General features: G+C 35.6%; 2 protein-coding genes and 1 pseudogene across 4 annotated transcripts; 2 read left to right on the forward strand and 1 right to left on the reverse strand.

Moving 5' to 3' along the window:
• Positions 1-1,040: 1,040 nt before the first annotated feature.
• Positions 1,041-18,398, forward strand: LOC113505089 (annotated as a pseudogene).
• Positions 10,770-12,370, forward strand: LOC113505092 (putative nuclease HARBI1). Its single transcript, XM_026887606.1, has 2 exons — positions 10,770-10,997; positions 11,118-12,370. Exons 1-2 carry the CDS (start codon positions 10,789-10,791, stop codon positions 12,004-12,006), a joined length of 1,098 nt encoding a protein of 365 aa, XP_026743407.1. The 5' UTR covers positions 10,770-10,788; the 3' UTR covers positions 12,007-12,370.
• Positions 12,028-13,649, reverse strand: LOC113505093. Of its 3 annotated transcripts, XM_026887608.1 has the most exons (4): positions 12,960-13,552; positions 12,729-12,890; positions 12,505-12,590; positions 12,028-12,362 (listed from the first exon to the last, which is right to left on the reverse strand). In XM_026887608.1, exons 1-4 carry the CDS (start codon positions 13,240-13,242, stop codon positions 12,039-12,041), a joined length of 855 nt encoding a protein of 284 aa, XP_026743409.1. In that variant the 5' UTR covers positions 13,243-13,552; the 3' UTR covers positions 12,028-12,038. The 3 variants fall into 3 exon arrangements, 2 of the variants coding, with proteins under 2 accessions (XP_026743409.1, XP_026743408.1); XM_026887607.1 differs by having other exon boundaries at positions 12,729-13,552; XR_003401601.1 differs by lacking the exon at positions 12,505-12,590 and having other exon boundaries at positions 12,272-12,362; positions 12,729-13,649.
• Positions 18,399-18,498: the final 100 nt, after the last annotated feature.

Consider the following 18,498-nt stretch of genomic DNA (forward strand, 5'->3'; position numbering starts at 1 on the left):
TTCTGTGAACATTTCAACTGTTTACACAGAACATTTTAGCTATATCCTAGAGGGACTGTTTAGTTGTCACGGTTCCTGATATACAGCCTGGTGACAGACGGAAGGACAATGGAGGTTCAGTTATTTCGTTCCGTTTTAGCCTTCGATGCACGGAAGTAAAATGTTAAAAAATGGGCGGGCTTCGTCAAAGCCCTTTACTTAGGCAGAAAGAGGAAACGGCTTAGTAAAGACAGGTGGCTGAGCGTTTGGTAAATTTTCGGTAACACGGTAATAATCTGATAGTGGTAAGTATCTAGATAGTGTATAAGGCAGTACTGAACTTGCCAAGTATAAGCAGATATCTAAAAATATTACCCTGTTGAGGCACATCGCTGCGTTGCACGCGTTAGAAGCATACCTACGTACTCCTATAGAAATAGCGCGCCACGATTGGCTACTGATGCATCAAAACACGCCATACGTTGTTCTGGTCTAAACAGAATAAGCCATTGCGTGTGGCAGACAAAGCTAGTAGGTATAAAGTTCTCCAAAAGGGAAGGGATTCCAATATCCTCATCGTACTGTACATCAAACCGAACCTACTTACTACCCGAATACCTACTTCAAAAACGAGCGGTTTGACATGTATCAATATTAATTAACGTTTTTTGAACATAATTAAAACTTAACAAAAAAGTTATTTATTATTATTCTATTTCCGAAGAACGAAGAAATATATTATTTTCCAACTTCGCATCTTAGGCAAGGAACGTAGCCTGTTGCCGTAGATGTTGCCGTAATGAAAAATGCTGAAATATTTTTAATTGCAATTTAAAGAATCGACATTATTATATGCGGAATCTAATCATTTAAAAGTAACATAAAATAAGAACAATATTAAATAAATTTATATTACCTCTTTATTAATTTACCTGGCGATATATAAATAACTTTACTAATAAATTCATAACAACTATATTAATTGGATTTTTTTGTATTTTCTTGTCACAAAAGTTACCAAAATGGTAGTTTTAAGCAAATTTCGAATGACAACTAAAATTTTAATTTGACATTCGAGTAGTCAGCTGAACAATGCATTTTATTTATTTATTATCTTTAAAAAGAAACTTTTAGCATACCAATACACTTATAAATAATTCTCGTTTCGATTATGCAATTAATCTAGGATTGCATCTACAAATCGTTACAGTTTCAGTGTTGTGTGTGTAAAATCGTACCTTTGTTTTTTATCGTTATAATTCGTTGAATAATGTTTGGAAGGCCTAGATGCAGAGAATGGACTCCGCTTGCTACCCAGCAGTTGCGACTTCGGAGTTTGATACAGGTAATTTAGAATAAGAAAAAGATGAAAAAGTTTGGTTCAGTTTTTATTATTGTGACAAAGGTTTATAACAAACGCCTCCAATGTCACGTTTGTATTGCGTGACAGTGTAATACAGATTTATTTAATTTTATACCTCAATTTGTTATAATTTTATCGTTTTCCCTATAATAATACCGTAATTGGACTGCATTAAGGTTTTTTATATCCTCCTACATATCAAAGTGAAATACCCTTTAATGCATGATAAGATGAGCATAATGAGACATCTTTTAGACGACTCATACACAACCAATGTAAATTTACAATACTAAAGAAAATTTTTCTCTATTCAAATTCTAAATACATTTTTTTTTAATATTTAAATATAGAGTTGTACTTGCACCACTGTCTTTTTGTGCTTCATTCTAATATCATTGTTTTTGTTTGTGTTAAACTTTTTGATATAACCTGACTATTTTGTATACCTTCTCTCATCTGGTGAAAGAAAGTTAAACTTTCTATAGAAAACAAGTTACTTAATGTATTTATTTGATATTATTGATGGCAGTGCTGTGATTATGTATTCAAATTATAAAAAAATGGTGTGTTCAAACTATAAATAATAGTTTTACCTTTTCATAATTCATTAAATTGACAGAATATAAAAACTGTTTTCTGTTATTTTAATTGCTCAAATGCATCATAAATAATAATCGTTGTGAAAAAAGTACTGCAATATGTGTATTATCAATCTATTCTAGTTGGAATTATTTTTTTATTAATTAAATTTAATTGGAATTGTTTTCCAGCATTTACTATTTCCATCAAATATTTTTTTTTGGTGTTCATATATCTGTTATAATCCATGTGGTAAAGGCATCACAATAAAAATCAAATTCATTCACACCTAATTACTTATTTACAATGTTATAAATATTACTAAATTTGATTCATGCAACTCTTAATGGATCCTTATTGGTGGATTGCTAGAGTCTGAGCAGATGTGTCAGGAGAATGGCTATGCCAAATGGCACACGGTATTCATCTACAGACATCTACAAAGCATTTGATTGATTTTCGAGATGTAAATAACTCAGACTGACAAAATGAAGGGCTTGTAACTGTCATGACCAACCTGAGTGAAAGCTTATAATTATTATTCCTGTTTGCCTTTTTGTCATTTGTTTAAAATTTTGTCAAAACTGTAAAAGTATTTTATTGGCTCACAAAAACAATACATAAGTAGCACATTATTTAAAGTTATAAATAAATATATTTTCCGTCTCTTAATTTAAGTTGATTGGAAATATTATTCAAATCGTTTCTTTAATATAAGCATTGACATTCTTAACTTTATCAAGTGAAGGTCAGATATTAAGTAATGTTCATAATGTTTTTGTTATACTGCATTGTAAAATGCATAGATAAGACTGATAGAGACAAATTATCTTTTAATACACTCTGATGTTAAGGTATTGTCAAAACCTATTTCTTTAAAAAATAAATGACTCCTGCATTAAGGAATTTAATCTCTGTGTCACTACGTGTTTCACATACATTCAAATCAAAAGCACAAAGACATCCAGACTCATTACAAGCATTTGTGGATCGCACAAACGCTTGTCCTACACATCTCCCACAGTGGGCTTGGCTTGTTGACCTCAACATACTTGATTAAAAGTTTCAACTGTTTAACTATCACAGATTATGAGTCACAGCCTGGTGACAAATGGTCAGACAGACACCGAAGCCTCACTAATAACGATTCGTTTTTACTCTTCGGGTATGCATTCAATAGTGTTAAAATCTTTTCAGATCGTCGGCTACAACATCCGTCCACCTGAGTGGTGTACGTCGCCCTGCAGCTTCTACTTGACTCTGCATCACACCACTATGTCTGCTCCATTCTATACCAGCGAGAGAATATGCTCCCCACATCCTAAATGGAAAGATATTGATTCAGGTACCTATATGTAATATAAGTTTCAGATAAGTAATGGAAAAATTTATAGTTATTATAGACAAACAAAGAAATTAACAAAAAAAAATGAGTGTATAAAAACTTAGGAAAATAAATAAATCTTAGAATCATAAATGAAAAAAGAACCTTGCGGCGCGGAGTTTTTAAGAACATTCAAGACTCCTGCATAAAGACACCCAAATGAGACAACCTTCGCGGTGTCGAACCTGCGACAGGTTGCGCTCAGAGGGTTTGGCATTGTGACCTCAACCACTGGGCTATCCATACTTATTGTTTTGATGACACGTCTTTGAATTCCACACCAAATTAATTGAACTTAAAACAGGTTGTATAGAATTTATGGGTTGTAATATATTCCAACAAAACCCAAAAAAGGAAGCTTTGGATTAACTTATCAAAAAACAGCTATGACCTTTTTATTATGCCTAACTGATAACAAGCAGGTTTCTATCTAGAACACATGCCATCATAAAACTATATTTATTACCTAGCGTAATGAACTGACCAATGTCAGCAATAAATTAGCGCTATCATCGTTTCCTTTTTAACAACAGACTTGAAAGAACATCGACATAACCGCGTAACTCTAACGACTTAATCTTCTTCATCATCTTTTAATCATCTTTTCAATTCGTTCTGTTTCCGTTTTTTGTTTCTGCTGTTAACAGAACATTTCTATGAAATACTTCAATTTTTTGTTTTATATGTCAGCCAAAAAAGTAATGTATCGCAATAAGGTTGAAAATCGCGTGTTATGCACCGCCCCTCTACCACAAATATCAGCGCTGCGCTAATGTTTGATCTCGTAGTACAGGTACTGATGTCAAGGTAGCCTATTCCGGTATTTTCGCGTAATTGTTATACTTCCCGCCATGAGTAAATTATTTCAAGAACATCGACCCTATGCATGAACGGGTCTGATAATTAGAGCAGTTTTTCTTTCATTCATAAAATTATTGTATACGAGACATTATGCGCAATATCAGCGCTAGGTATTGGGCTTTTAATAGTTTTTTTTTTAAACAACTTTCTCCGCTCTAAAGAGTTCAAGTCTCATGCACATGGCATCTAGACTTAGAACAAATATTCGTAGGTAACATAAATGCTTATCCTACGCGGGGATTGCACCCTCGACATGTCGCATTACTATAAAATTTATATTTTTACTCGTATTCTATCAAATTACGCCCATGATCTAAGCAGAATTCGCGAAATCAAAACCAATTTGACAATAACGTAACTGGGAAAGAACGATCCGGAAATATCCTATTATTGTTACAAATGATACCAGCAATGTATGCGAAAACGAATAACAACAAAGCGTATGAAATGTGACTGACAATGACTCAGTGGGTGTTACGTCTAGTCCTATGTATGTCACTCCTTATCGGGCGCATGCCTAATTAATGTTCTATTTACATTCCTCTTATATAGCACACGCATGACGTTCAAAATGCGCGATTCGTACTTGATTTTAGGTTTTTAGGTAATCGCGTAAACTCTGGGAAATAATCAGCATTTGGTTGGGTTATTATTTCTATTTTGACAATTTATTTGCCTCAAAAGATCTCTGATTTTGTTTAAATATTCCTTCTTAGGCTTATTTAAATAGGTGCAATATCATGCCGAACTTCGGATATGTTACACGGGAGTAAGGTTTAGTCAGTAAGTGTCTGACACTACCTACTTTCTCCCCTAGGAGGTGGGTGTCCATTAGGATTCCCAGTACTGGAAAAAAGGCCTATTTATAGATATGAAATGTCGATTCCAGCAAGTTCGAAGGGAAATACTCTAAAGATGATAATGTCCTTCCCACAAAATGAATCAAATATTACGAGTTGTAAAGATCATATAACATGTTACTTATGTAATAAAATCTTAGTACAAAGTCACATAGGGCTTAGTCTGTAAATATTAATATGGTTTTATAATAAGTTTTAAAATTTCGGTTTAGGTCATCAAGCATAATAAAAGACACTAGGTTAATATGGAGTTATACCATCCGAACAAGCAAATTAACAAACTCTTCCGCTGGATACTGTGGGTAAAAATATCAATCAGACAAAGTCACACGGAACAGCTAGTGCGATATCCTTATAAAGTCAGATTGTACTTGCTTTTTATTGAATTGACGTACGCTATACGGCTGTATCGCGTGTCGAAACGCCTAAAACATTCGCTTTGGAAATGCATGTCAATGGTTTAATCATTCAAACCTTTATTTTATTTGTAAACAACCATATATTATTGTATGATGTTATTCTATTCGCTCGCATGATAATTCAAACAGCTTTGTTCTCGACTTAACAAATCAATTAAATTCCGAATCACGACGGCACATTAAAACAACTAAGAATTCTTTCCTTACAAACAATTTTCTTTCCTCGACATTCTATTATTAAAATATTTTGCCTTTACTAAATAAAATTAACATTTGCCAACTTTCTCTGATACGAATACGGATTGAGATAACATATAACCATGTTAATTGTATGGACTATCATACAACGCGTCCGTATTGTTTACAAACCTTATCACTTCTATTAGGAAATACGATTGCGTCACCACTGAATCAGTACTTTGTTGCAGAGTCGACGCATCGCATGTCATCAACAAATGTCGTCATACGAATATGGTGTCATCTCCTACATCCGAATGATGATGGCTCAAAATTACCCCAGGACACTGTCATACAAACGTGGGGAGTTTATTTTAGCGGCCTCAGGTATATTGGAGCCAATCTCGCTTCAAATTTCACATCAGACTGCTTCAAAAGCAACACCTTAGTGTTCCAAATGCATGGAGGATATTTCTGTTCATACAAAAGCCTGAAACTAGACGTTATCCCTCCAGAAAACGAAATAGAACACGGATCATTATCCTCAGACTCATCAGAAAGGACCAATCTCTCTAAAATCACTTTAGAAGCTAAACATATATTGAGCAACAAGTTAGTTAAAGAATCAAGGTCTATATCTCCTAGTAAATATTCGAAAAAGTCTGATAAAGAGTATTCTAAAAGTCATAGTCCAGTAGAAAGAGGATTTCAGCAGAATTTTCCAACTCTTCGATCGTCAGCCAGTTTGAACATCGGGCAAAGTCAAAGAGATTACAGACGGAGAGACCCAGCTCCTGAATATGGTAAAGGCGACCCGAACCACATTTACGAGCATTCTCCCGAAAACTTAGACGTAAAAGAGTTCACTACAAGCTCAAACTGTGATAAAATGTGTAAAAATTCGTCACAAGAAGATATATCGTGTAATGTAGATTTAAGTGAAACTGCCGAAAGTTACGATTGAGAAATGAGTCTGACGGTGTTCCTAAATACAGATACATGGCTCTTAATTTCTTGAAGTCCGAGATCAGGCCTAGTTACAACGCAACTAAACTACAACAGTTGCATTTACTTCAATATTCGATTAAGAAGAGGCAGGAAGCTGTGCAAGAAATAAAGGAGAGAATATACAAAAAGTCTGCAGTGACCAATGATGATTGGCCCCAGAGTGACGACTTGGGGGACGCCAGATTGAAGTTTAAGAGTAGATCTCAAAGGAATTTGTTCTCGCCGGACGACAGTGATAGTTTAAGTAAAGACAAATCGTCGTCACAAAGTGATTTGAGTGCTAAAAACGGGCGGGTTAAAGAAAGGCCTCCCGTCTCAAATGGACCAAGATTGACTCTCAAATTGAATGATCTCTTATCTTTTAAGGTTAGTAGATGAAACAAATATATCTTTATTATTGGTCATTTAGCGGTGGTAGGCCAAAGATGGGGCGACAAGGGGAATTTTTGTACAAAATTTAGTTTTAACTTTGTCTATAAGTACGATCAACATGTATAGAAAAGACATTTAGGTCGAATTCTAGTCCAACCAAATGGTATTCGTCAAAATTCTCAGCATCCTATTGGTATTTCAAAACTTTTGGGTAAGTACCATTTTCAGATTATGAGACAATCTCGATGCAAAATTGATGGTCACCCACCATGCCTAATTCCAAGGCAGTCATAACTTAAACCTTGATCTAACTTCCAAGTGCTTCTTCACACCATAATAACTCCAATTCCCATTCCAGGCTAAGCCCTCGCCGTTCCAAAGGGCAGAACACGTAAGACTAACAAAACAGCTGGAGATATTGAGGTTCAAGCGCATAATACTATCAGATGAGAGAGATAGCAAGCTGACGAATATAAGGAAACTGAAAGAGAGGCGAGCTAAGCTGTTTGAAGAGAATCAAGATGTCGGTGAGTGTAAGGATGATTTTGTTGAGGTATTTGGGTATAAAGCTTGGGGAAATATTGGAAGCAAACTACGGGATTGAAGTCTGTATTTGTTTTGTATTTAAACGTCTTAACTTCAATAAGCCCTCGATTTTCGGAAGGCTTTTCAATTGATCTTGTTGTAAACTATACGTACACGTACGATGTGAGCACGAATGTGCTTGTTTGACACGAGACTATTCACAACCTTCCAGAAACTCGAGGAAGCGATGGCTATTTTCTGCACAGGAAAATTTGTGTTCGACTGGGTTATTTGAACACGAATGCTATCATATAAATGTATATACACACTGTATGCGTTTTGTGCCTGTCCTTGGTGTTATGGAACTTCAAAAAAAATATTTTTTTAACTTGCGTGGGGATCTCGTTTTGCCTTGGGGGGGGGGGGGGGCAAAATTAGGGGTGTTGTAAGTGTCTGTCAGTCGTTTGTCTCTCTATCTGTTTGTCTCTCTGTCTAGCAGTCTGTTTCTAATCTGCCTCTCTGTCTATTGCTCCCGAACGGATTGACCGATTTCAATTTATTTTGTTCTAAAAGGTGAATTATGTGCGAATGTCCTTTCACACGTTCGATAAACATCAGCAAAACCTATTATAGGTTGTAGGTGAAATTTCTTACCTTCGGGGTTTTTTTTTATCTTAATATCGTATTATCTTGTTTTGTGTATCTCAGGTTAATTTTACCCCAGGTACTACAGGTACGGTAATATTTATCTCAGGTACGGAACTAATGCAGAGCTACCACTCGCTGTCGCGGCGCAGCGAGGTGGTCCGCGAGACCCGCGCGTCGTGCGCGGCGCTGCGCGAGCTGGCGGCCGCCGCGCACCGCGCGCTCGCCGCGCACCGGACCCAGCTGCTCAAGCAGCTGCATCAGCTGTTCTATATACACACGGTATGATACACACATGATCATCGGCCTAGCATTTTTCCCGACTATATGGGCTCGGCTGCCAGTCTAACCAGATTCAGTAATAGTGGCATTAATGTCATCATCATTGTAGCGCCACGCTGTATATTACTGACTGATATACACATTGACTGTACGGATAGCCGAGTGGTTGAGGTCACCACGCCAAACCAACTGCACGCGACGTGTCGTGGTTTCGATCCTCACATAAGACAAGTATTTATGTGATCCACGAATATTTACTTGCTCTGAATCTTGTGCAGTGCGTTAGTTCTCTCTCTAGAGGACTGAATTTATGAGGAGTCGTGGAATTGAATTACAAGAAGAGTAGTATACTATCACTATGTCAATGAAACTGAATAGACGAATAATTTATATCTCGAGAATAAAAAAAATAACCTAATAGTGCTGCAACTTCAGAAACCAAAACTTTTTATTCTCTAACAGACGGATGCCAACACCTGGACGATCTTGGACGTGCCCTCCCAGTTTGCGGAGACGAGTACCCCCGGGGTTCGAACCCCGTAGCAGACTCTGTGGCTGCCGGCTTCGTGGCCCAAGCTACCTGCCTCGCTGCAGCCCTATTGAACCAGCCCCTGCGATATAAAATCACGCTGTTGGGATCCGCCAGCAAGATCCTTGATGTAACACCTGATTTGCCTGACCCTAAGTAAGTTGGTTTTTGACTGCTTTGTCTTTTGTTAAGAATTTAAATTAGCTGCCAATAATAGCTAATTGTTAGGGGTTAGTTAAACAGTTGAGATCATGAGAAGTTTAAACTTTTAAAAGGAAAAAATAAAGAAGTTATTATATTGGTGCAGATAAAAACAGAAACAATACTGTTATATGTTGAAACAGGACTGAGAAATTGGCACGAAAAATAGGAGGCCTGAGCCCAGCAATGGGTGGACGATGATGATATATATCTCTTCAAGCGCCTGTTTCTCATTGAAAACATTATTTGTAAAAAAAGTTTGTAAAGTTAGGTAATTTAACGGGAACTTAAATGGCGGGAGTGAAACAGGCTCTAATAGTTTCACGAGTCCTATGCACTCGACTGATCACAAGTTCATTTTTCAGCATACCCCTGTTCCCTCGCGGCGGTGACACAACGCTGTTCAGATACGCTCTCTTCCTTTTAAACAAGTGTATCGGTCAGCTTATCGTCGGGCGCGGTTTGCCACTATCAGACATACGACCGACGTTAGCCAACCTACAGAGGCTGCTAACTGCACCGCCTAATATGTAAGTTATTTTAAAGTTTTATCAATCTGCTGCTATTAACAGTTCAGCTTCTGGGTTGAGGAGGTCAGATATCCAGTCGCTCCTTGTAAAAGACTGATACTTAGCTGCATCTAGTTAAACTGAAAGCCCCCCCGACCAGTTGAAAGGATAGGATGATGTTGAAAACGCGAATTAAAAAAAATACCATTTGAGAATCAGTTCACAGTAAAATATTATTAATTATATTTATATTGGCAACGATGTAGCATAGCGGCATTACAAAATTGTATATGTAAGAAGACAATATTTGTCGGCACTATGAGAGAAAAGTTTCACGATTAATGGATTTAACTTAAATTAAACTAAAGAAGAAGTTCTAAGAACACAAATAAAATCTTTTAGCCGACAAAATATCCAACTTTTGCCATACTAAATTGAACCTTATCACATAGGTCGGACACCACAAAGTTGTATGGAACATACCGATGGCTGGTGGACAGTCAATGTCCTCGCACTCAGTCGCTGAGGAGTCTTGTCGCGTCCGAAAGGTGCAAATTCAGGCCGTTTAATAGGTTCAAGGTATGTATCATTTTTGTCTGGATAGCGAGTAAAGTTGATGACTAAAGTTAGGCTTAGTATAACAGAATCTGCTCAAACGAAAGTCGAGTAAAACCTCTAGTGGTGAAAAACTTAAAATTACCTTTAAAAGATCTGCTTATGTGCCTTTCGTGAAATCATCAATCATGAAATAATTGTCGACATAAAATAACATTAGAATCACAATATTTTAAATGTTTTTTACTTCCAAACGGCTGGCCTGGTTTCGATGAAATTTCATATGGAGGTCAACTGAGATTAACACAAAGGCTCATTTTATCCGACTAAGGCCCGGTTTCACCAACATAGTATAAGTCTTAGTACAAGAATAAATCGTTAATTACTCTCGAGTATATCCATTTTACGTTTCACCAACATTTAAACTAATGATAAAACCTCTATACTAGAATAAGGTCATATACCGCCAATTTCGGTCATATAAGCTGCTAATCTTTGGTTAGAAGTGTCACTGTCAAGTCAGTTCATCGCATTTAAAAAATGGCGCGCCGTTTGTATGCATTAATAAATGAAACCGATAGCGAAGATGATGATTATTTTTGTCCTCGTCCACGGTGGTTTAAGGAAAGGGCTAATTATTTTGAAGAGTACGACGAACACGATTTTGTGATAAGATTTCGCTTATCCAAGGAGGCAACATTAAGTTTACTGGCAAAAATCGAGCACCGCTTGGAGTATACATCAGATAGGTGAGTTTTCTTAATAATAGCATGTTATTTATGTAATTTATGCAAATTTTATTTAAAAAAGGTGCCTTCTTCTATGTAAAAAGTGGAAATTAATTCTAGCACTTGTTCGTTTTGTTTCAGAAATAAGCCAATATCGCCTGTCAATCAATTATTAGCTACATTAAGATTTTACGCAACAAATAATACCCAAATGAGCATTGGTGACTTTGTCGGTATCAGTACACCAACGTCACACAGAGTTATTCACCAAGTCAGTGCAGCAATAGCATCGTTGCACAAAGAGTATATCCGATTTCCAACAACACGCGAGGAAATACGAAAAGAACAGGATTCATTCTTTCAAATCGCTAGATTTCCGCGAGTCATTGGTGCAATGGATTGTACTCATGTCCGTATATCCTCACCAGGTGGAGATCATGCAGAACTATATCGCAACAGAAAGGGCTACTTTTCCATCAACGTGCAAACTATTTGCAATGCAAACTTGGAGATCACTGATATAGTAGCCCGGTGGCCAGGTTCATCTCACGACAGCACTATATTCAATAATAGTTGCATAAAAAGTAAGTTTGAAACTGGCCAGTATGGCAATGCTTTGCTGTTAGTAGATGGTGGGTATGCTTCCACTTCGTACATGATGACGCCTTTAGAGAACCCTAGGACTCCAGTGGAACAACTCTATAACGAGTCACAAATACGGACTCGTAATCCTGTTGAAAGGTCATACGGGATCTGGAAGAAACGGTTTCCTGCAATGGCCTTAGGGCTTCGCACTAAGCTGGACAAGTCTTTGACTATTATTGTAGCCACTGCCGTGTTGCATAATATGTTGATGCAACGAGGTGAAGTCAATCCCATTGATGATCCCGCACTACAACTTCCAGCTCCATGGGATGAACTTTTACACCATGGTCAGATAACTCAGCAACCACAACATCCACAACAATACATCAGGCCCAATTCAGTGCGAGATGCTATCATTAATAATTATTTTCAAAGTATATTGTAACCAATAAAACAAATTTTATAAGCAATAAATATTTATTTGCGTTTTTTTTGTCTCAACTCTAAAAGTAGCAAACTAGTTTTAATTTTTTCTTGTTTTAAAATTTCTTGTTGTATATCCATTTGGATTTCAAACAATTTTTTAGCTTCTTCTCTCTCATTAGCTGCATGCTCGATTTGGACATTAATAGCCTTCCCCTTCAACTCCTGCAAGTTTTCAAGAGAGGCTCTCGTAAGTTGCGGCCGCCTTTTCGACATCCATTCAAGTCGTTTTCCTGAATAAGGCCTTTTTTTGCCTGAAGGTTTCAATTGTTCTGAAACAGGCGTTTTTAGACAGTTTGGAGTGTAATCGCCCCAATCCTAAAAAAGATACATAATATGTAAAGCAACCGTAAACATGGAAATACAGTACACATATGAAGAAACAGGTAATTTACTAAAATTAAGGAACATTTTTGTTTAATATTTTTGAATCTATGATGTAAAAAGTGTGCAACTTTACCACATTATTCATGGTTTCATTAGTATCAACGTGGTGTGTTGACTTAGTCTGAACCTCAGGGCCAGGAATTGTATGTAATAATTCGTCTGAAAAAATATATAATAGAAGATCATCGTGCAAAGACACAATACATTGAGTTTAAACTTTCGTGAGACATTATCATACTATTCAAAGCTTAAGGCTGTTACTTTTATTTATTAGGTATGAATTGATATCTGACAAACCCTTTTTATGTGCCTCTGCTGAAAATGATTCCGTGATATTTTCTGTAACGTTTACATTATCTTTATCATACGGATTATGTAGACCTACAGCACTTGGCGTTATAAGACCCAGGATCCTCTCTTGAAGAGGATCATCAATCTTCGGCCTTGATGGTCCACCACCTAAGAAAAAACAAGTTTTTGTAGATTTATAGATACAATTGCCATAAAAATTTTGTAACATACACTTACCGGTTTTAATTAAATGCATCCTCTTAAAAGATGCTTCTTTTTTGGTAGCTTTTTTTAAACTTTCCCACTGGGATTTCAAATTTTCGGCAGTACGGTGGGAAAGCGTTGTCTGCGAATTATATTTATTGGATATTGTCGTCCATTCCGCAAGTTTTTGCTTCATTGAAACCCCGTCGGTTCTTTTATTTTCTATGACATGAAAATGCTCAGTAACTAGATCTACCAGCTGCGTCTTTTCTGATGCCATCCAATTAGCAGATCGCTTTCTCTTATAATTTGCCATTTCCAGGTCTTATTTATTTATTTTTATTTTGATGACAATTATAAACAAGGAAACTAATCAAATATGATCAAAGCATAAGTCAAAACATTATCCAAACAATTTTAGAAAATAGGGAGCGCCATTGCTCAGGCACGGAACAACCGGACTATTTTACTTGGTAGCGTTCTAGTTTCATTCCATCCATTCGTTCAAGGTTACAGAGTAACTAAACAAGATTAAGATATCCGCAGACTAACTTGGTGAAATGAAATTGAAGTTAACCAAGGGGTAAATGGTTAGAATAAATTTATATTGGGGTAGCTACTGTTGCGCTACTGCTGCTACGTGTTAATTCGATGTTGGTGAAACCGGGCCTAAGTATAAGGAAGGTAAAGAGCGTAAAAAAAATGTTTAATACGTTGCTTATGTTAATAGGATGCTGTAGATGGCCAATCACCGCAGACAGCGATGAATCTTCGTAAGCATAGGCATTCTCGTAGCGTGGGGAGCTATCAAGACGATCAGGTAACATTAGTAATATTTCAATATCAAAATCAAAAATCATTTATTCAAATCAGGCTACTAAGTAGCACTATTTGAAGGTCAGATTACATTAGAAAGCACCCAGTTTCGCCCACCCTTCACCGCTTCCTAAGTGCTTTTGCTGTGACTGAAGAAACGGTGTATCAAACTATGCAGCAGTGCGCCGTCTTTCCGTTTACAATATTATTATAGAGTACAATAACATTTCAAATCTTCATTTTTTAAGAACTTTCGGAACGTTCAATCTATCAAATTCCAAAATGTCGTTCTTGGACGATAGAAGCAAAAATATCCAAGAATTATTATTTTTGTTAACGTTAACGAAAATGTCATTTCGAGTACTATTTAGAACGAATTCTTGTGTTTTATTATTTTCTCAACAAAATTTAAAATACCTACTCAGGTGCCATTTTCTGACTGCTCGAAATTTAAACGGATAAGTATGCGAATCGTGCATGTTACTCAATAAATTAATTATTATGAATATGCATTAAAGTATAAAAAAAACAGTATGCGACTTGTCTTTCAAAAAAACATTGAAATTATTTTTTTTTTTTGAGTTGTCATCCATCATCCATTTTGTGTTGTGTGAGTTTTGTTTTCTTTTTTTTAGCTATCATATGTATATTTCGTGCCATAGTTAGTAAAAAATCTCTGTAGAAAATATTGTATTTTTACATACTTAAAACTGTTTTTATATAGAAATCAGTATAATTGTTTGCATGTTAGATAGAATATTATTACTAGCTACTGTGGTATGTACCACAGTATGGAAAGCAATAGAAAATTGAGTATTGAGTATCGAGTATCTGTACCAATATCGTTTTGTAACTTAAAATATTTAATATCCCTTTATTTTACAGGAGTTGCCAACTCTCGAAGACTCAACAACATCAATAATGGGCAGCGAACCCAACATTTACAACATGAAACTAACACAAGTCGACACCTCCGACCAAAGTCAAAACCTAAAGTCTCACAATTCTGACTCAGAAATACTCAGACTAAACGACGAACCGAATCAATCGAAGGTCGTCTTCACTGTAGGCGACGAAACAAAAATCGATTTAGGCGAGAAACTAGTCAGGATATCGACTAACAACCAAGACGAAGTCTCATCACTAGACGAGAACGTCAAACAAATCTGTTCGGAAATCACAGATTATTGCTCAGCTGATATTCATGAAGGTTTAGATATAGCTAAGCATTTAGAGACTGTTAAAGTTGAGGATATCGATATTGCTGAATATTTAGAGAGTAAGATTGCAACTGGGTTGGAATGTGATGAGGGTAGTGAGGCGACGTGTGCCAAAGTAGTCGATGTGATAGTTATACCCAGTGCTGAAGCGATACTCGATACAGGACAGAGTGTCACACAAGTCGATGATACGGAATAGTTGTTTCGTTTGAGCCATTTGTTGGAATTGAGAATTAGGTTGTATCGATCCACTTCTTGATCAGTTTTGTCTGTTTAAGTTGCAGGCTGCATTTAATTTTAACTCTTGTATACATAACGAAAGAAATCCCAACGCTGTAGTCTAAATCCAGTCAAGTCCGAAGGCTCGCGATATTGACGGTTCCGTACAATTAGGCTATAAATAAAATATTGGTTGTGTGAAAAAACAAAGTGTGTTTTGAATACAGCCGTTTCGTCTTTCATATAGTAATGAAAGTGGTATATTGGGAACTTTTGGGTTTATTTCTCGTCCTACTTAAAATAGCATACTACTTCCTCGTTGGAATAGCATCACTATATTGGTGATGGGTTTGGGGAGAATGGTTACACCAATGAGATTTGAATGTTTTTGAAACCTTTCTATTTCTTTGTGCGGGAGTTGTTTTATAAAAGAGGAAGAAGTCATGTTGCTTCAAAAAAAACAATATTTAAATTGTCTTCTGTTAATATCTTGTTCTGAAACTAGGGTATTTTTTTTCAAATGGAATGTTATCTATGATTTCTTTATTAAAAAAAACCAACCACTCGCCATCACCATGGTAACCAACACAATTAATCAAGACTAGTCTATGTCTGTCATCAAGTCTAAAAGTGAAAGGTTCTAGTTGTTTAAGCGAGACAGCGCTATACATGACGTAGAACGATGTCTCGCTCTCTCTTACACAATTGCGGTAAAACTAATCTTATATTACCTTAAGAAAGAGTTCAATTTAATAAAATGTAGATGATTTTGTGAAAACACAACTGGATTACAATTGGAACAATTTAATAGCTTTTCAAAAGCGAAAAAATATCAAGAAATAATTCTTTAATTTTAACAAATGGCTGCCATGTAAATATTTAGATTTTGTATGTAAAAAATGAAATTATTTATCTAAAACACATAGGTATGTTTAATGTTCCACATCATATTTAATACGAATAAGGTGAGACCGATGCAATAATATTACAATAAATTATTGTGTGAACATTTTTATACTCATAGGTGTATAGAGGGAGTGATGTTAATGTGTTTTAATTTAAGAGTATACAGGGTGTTCGAACAAAGCCTGGGGGTCTAACGTCACGTCTTAAAGTAAAATTACAGTGTGGGAGGGAGATACCGCTCTATGACGTGTAGTACGTTGTCACGCTTCCACAAGTATAATATTAGTTTAATATGTGGTTGTACAGAGAAAGAACTCGGCCGATCCATTAGAAATTATTATCGTTTTTTAGAATTGTATGATTTACTTAAAGTAATTGTTAAAAGTTGCAATAAAATGGGTCGCCATACTAAATTAGTAGGCGATCGAAATTTGTCATTATTAGATCAATTGTTATTTTCTATACACTATTTATTTTTGGTTAGCTGGAAGCTTTATTTTTTTATACACAAGCGCGATTGAAAATCACGATTGGGCTTTGTATGAACACCCTGTATAATACAAGGTGATTTGTAATTTATTGTCCAGAAATAAGAGAAGAAATACATTTAAAATATTTAGAACAATTTTCCAGTCGTTTATTTATGTTTGTTTTTACAGTAAGTTGCTTAATGTCCTAGTTTCTAATTTTTGACTTTTAAGACTATACGAACGAGGCAACACAAGTACCTATTACCTGAATTTATATGATGGTATAAGACTATCGATCTCGCGAGTGTGGAAGTGAAACGGCACTATACGGGGTACGGCGTTGTCTCTCTTCCACACCGTCAATGATATTGCTTTATGCCGTTCTTTTTCAAACTGGGCTATAACGCTCAGTTGTTCGCGGTGAAGATTTCAATTGCGGTAAGAGAGATAAAATTATCAATAATTTATTTCTTTCGCAGTTATAATGTTTAATAGTTCATTAAATTGGGGTGCTTAATTTGATTTTTTACACGACTTAAATGAAAGGATCTTACTCAATTCGACCGTATGTATTTTTTTTGAAGTGGATTATAGACAAATTCATTTTGGGAACCTTTGTTCTAAGCGGTTATTGCTGTTCCGTTTCACTATATTATACTATCGATTGTCCAAATACCGAGTTCGTACTTCGTAATAGACTCGTATTAGAACCTTGAATTGTCTCGTTTACAAATCGCCTTACAAAAAAACATTTTCTCCTCTTCTATTACTTGTCCGGTAAATAATTAATTTTCAAAGTAAGAATCATTATTTATATTAAATTTCGTTTTTAAAGTGCTGCGCTGAGAGAATCGCTCCAATATCATCTGATAAACCGAAGTCACGTCATTTTTCGAACATGTGATGTAACATTTCAAGGTCTTTTCCTCTTCATTAAATAGTTATTTTATCCTTTTTAAGTAATATCTTTAAATAATCCCTTCTGTGATTTATCATTAGATATAGTATGAATATTATTTCGTTTATAATGCTCAAGGTTTAAGCTCATGAAGGAAGAAATATAAGAAACGACTCTTTAAAATTGATTAATTACAAATGCTTTGAAAATTTGTGTTAACCAACTTTTGTTGTAAATCCTATTCAATTCTAGTAGGTACTTTGTATGACTTGAAATTCTGTATTCGGTACTGGTAACTATTTGGAACAATAATAGAAATAAATAATGTAAGTGATAAATCTTAGTGTTCAATATTCTAAAGATGTTCATTGATTGCCTTAAATTATTAACAAAAGAATACAAATAGGTTTCACGAAGGCTGATGACAGTAACAAATATTTCACCCTTCACACCTGATGTGATTAACGAAAAACGGTTATTAACACTCTGGCACAGGATTGTAAAAAATTGGCACGATAAAGGGGAGGCCTATGCCCAGCAGTGGGAGGACAAAGGCTGTGGATGATGATGATGATGAGATCAAACATTTGTCTGAAACATGTAGATAATTTTAGTCGAACCATGATCTGTAGTTTTTTTTAATTAAACTATCTACGTTTCTTTATTTAAACCTATTTCTACTTAATCTGCAAGCACTGTGGTCGTCTCATCTCTTTCATAATTGCAACTGCCCTACCTTACGTTGTTTCAAAGCTCTGTTTACATCCTTGGGTTAAATCACTAGTTTAATCTTGAAATGATAATAATTCTGGTACCCTGTGCCTAAAATTCAATAATAATGTAATGTAAAAATGTATGTAAATTGTAAATATGTATCGGAATCTTCTTGTACTGCGTCTACATAATCGGCTGTTGTTAAAATTAAATATTTATTTCGATTCTATATCTTTTGTTTTATTTCTCTTTAGTAGAATGTGTTATGAGTCCCGATAATGTCTTGTGTAACATTTGTACCCTCCTTGCTATGTGATATGGATCGCCTA

The sequence above is a fragment of the Trichoplusia ni genome, chromosome 24 (assembly GCF_003590095.1).
Source record: "Trichoplusia ni isolate ovarian cell line Hi5 chromosome 24, tn1, whole genome shotgun sequence".
NCBI classification, from domain to species: Eukaryota; Metazoa; Arthropoda; class Insecta; order Lepidoptera; family Noctuidae; genus Trichoplusia; species Trichoplusia ni.

Coding starts and splice junctions, on each gene's coding strand:
- LOC113505093 (XM_026887607.1), bottom strand. CDS start 13,242: ATGGCAAATTATAAGAGAAAGCGATCTGCTAATTGGATGGCATCAGAA. Junction 12,591..12,728: donor AGCAGAGGCACATAAAAAGG/GTTTGTCAGATA, acceptor ATATTTTTTCAG/ACGAATTATTACATACAATT. Junction 12,363..12,504: donor ATGAAACCATGAATAATGTG/GTAAAGTTGCAC, acceptor TATCTTTTTTAG/GATTGGGGCGATTACACTCC.
- LOC113505092 (XM_026887606.1), top strand. CDS start 10,789: ATGGCGCGCCGTTTGTATGCATTAATAAATGAAACCGATAGCGAAGAT. Junction 10,998..11,117: donor TTGGAGTATACATCAGATAG/GTGAGTTTTCTT, acceptor GTTTTGTTTCAG/AAATAAGCCAATATCGCCTG.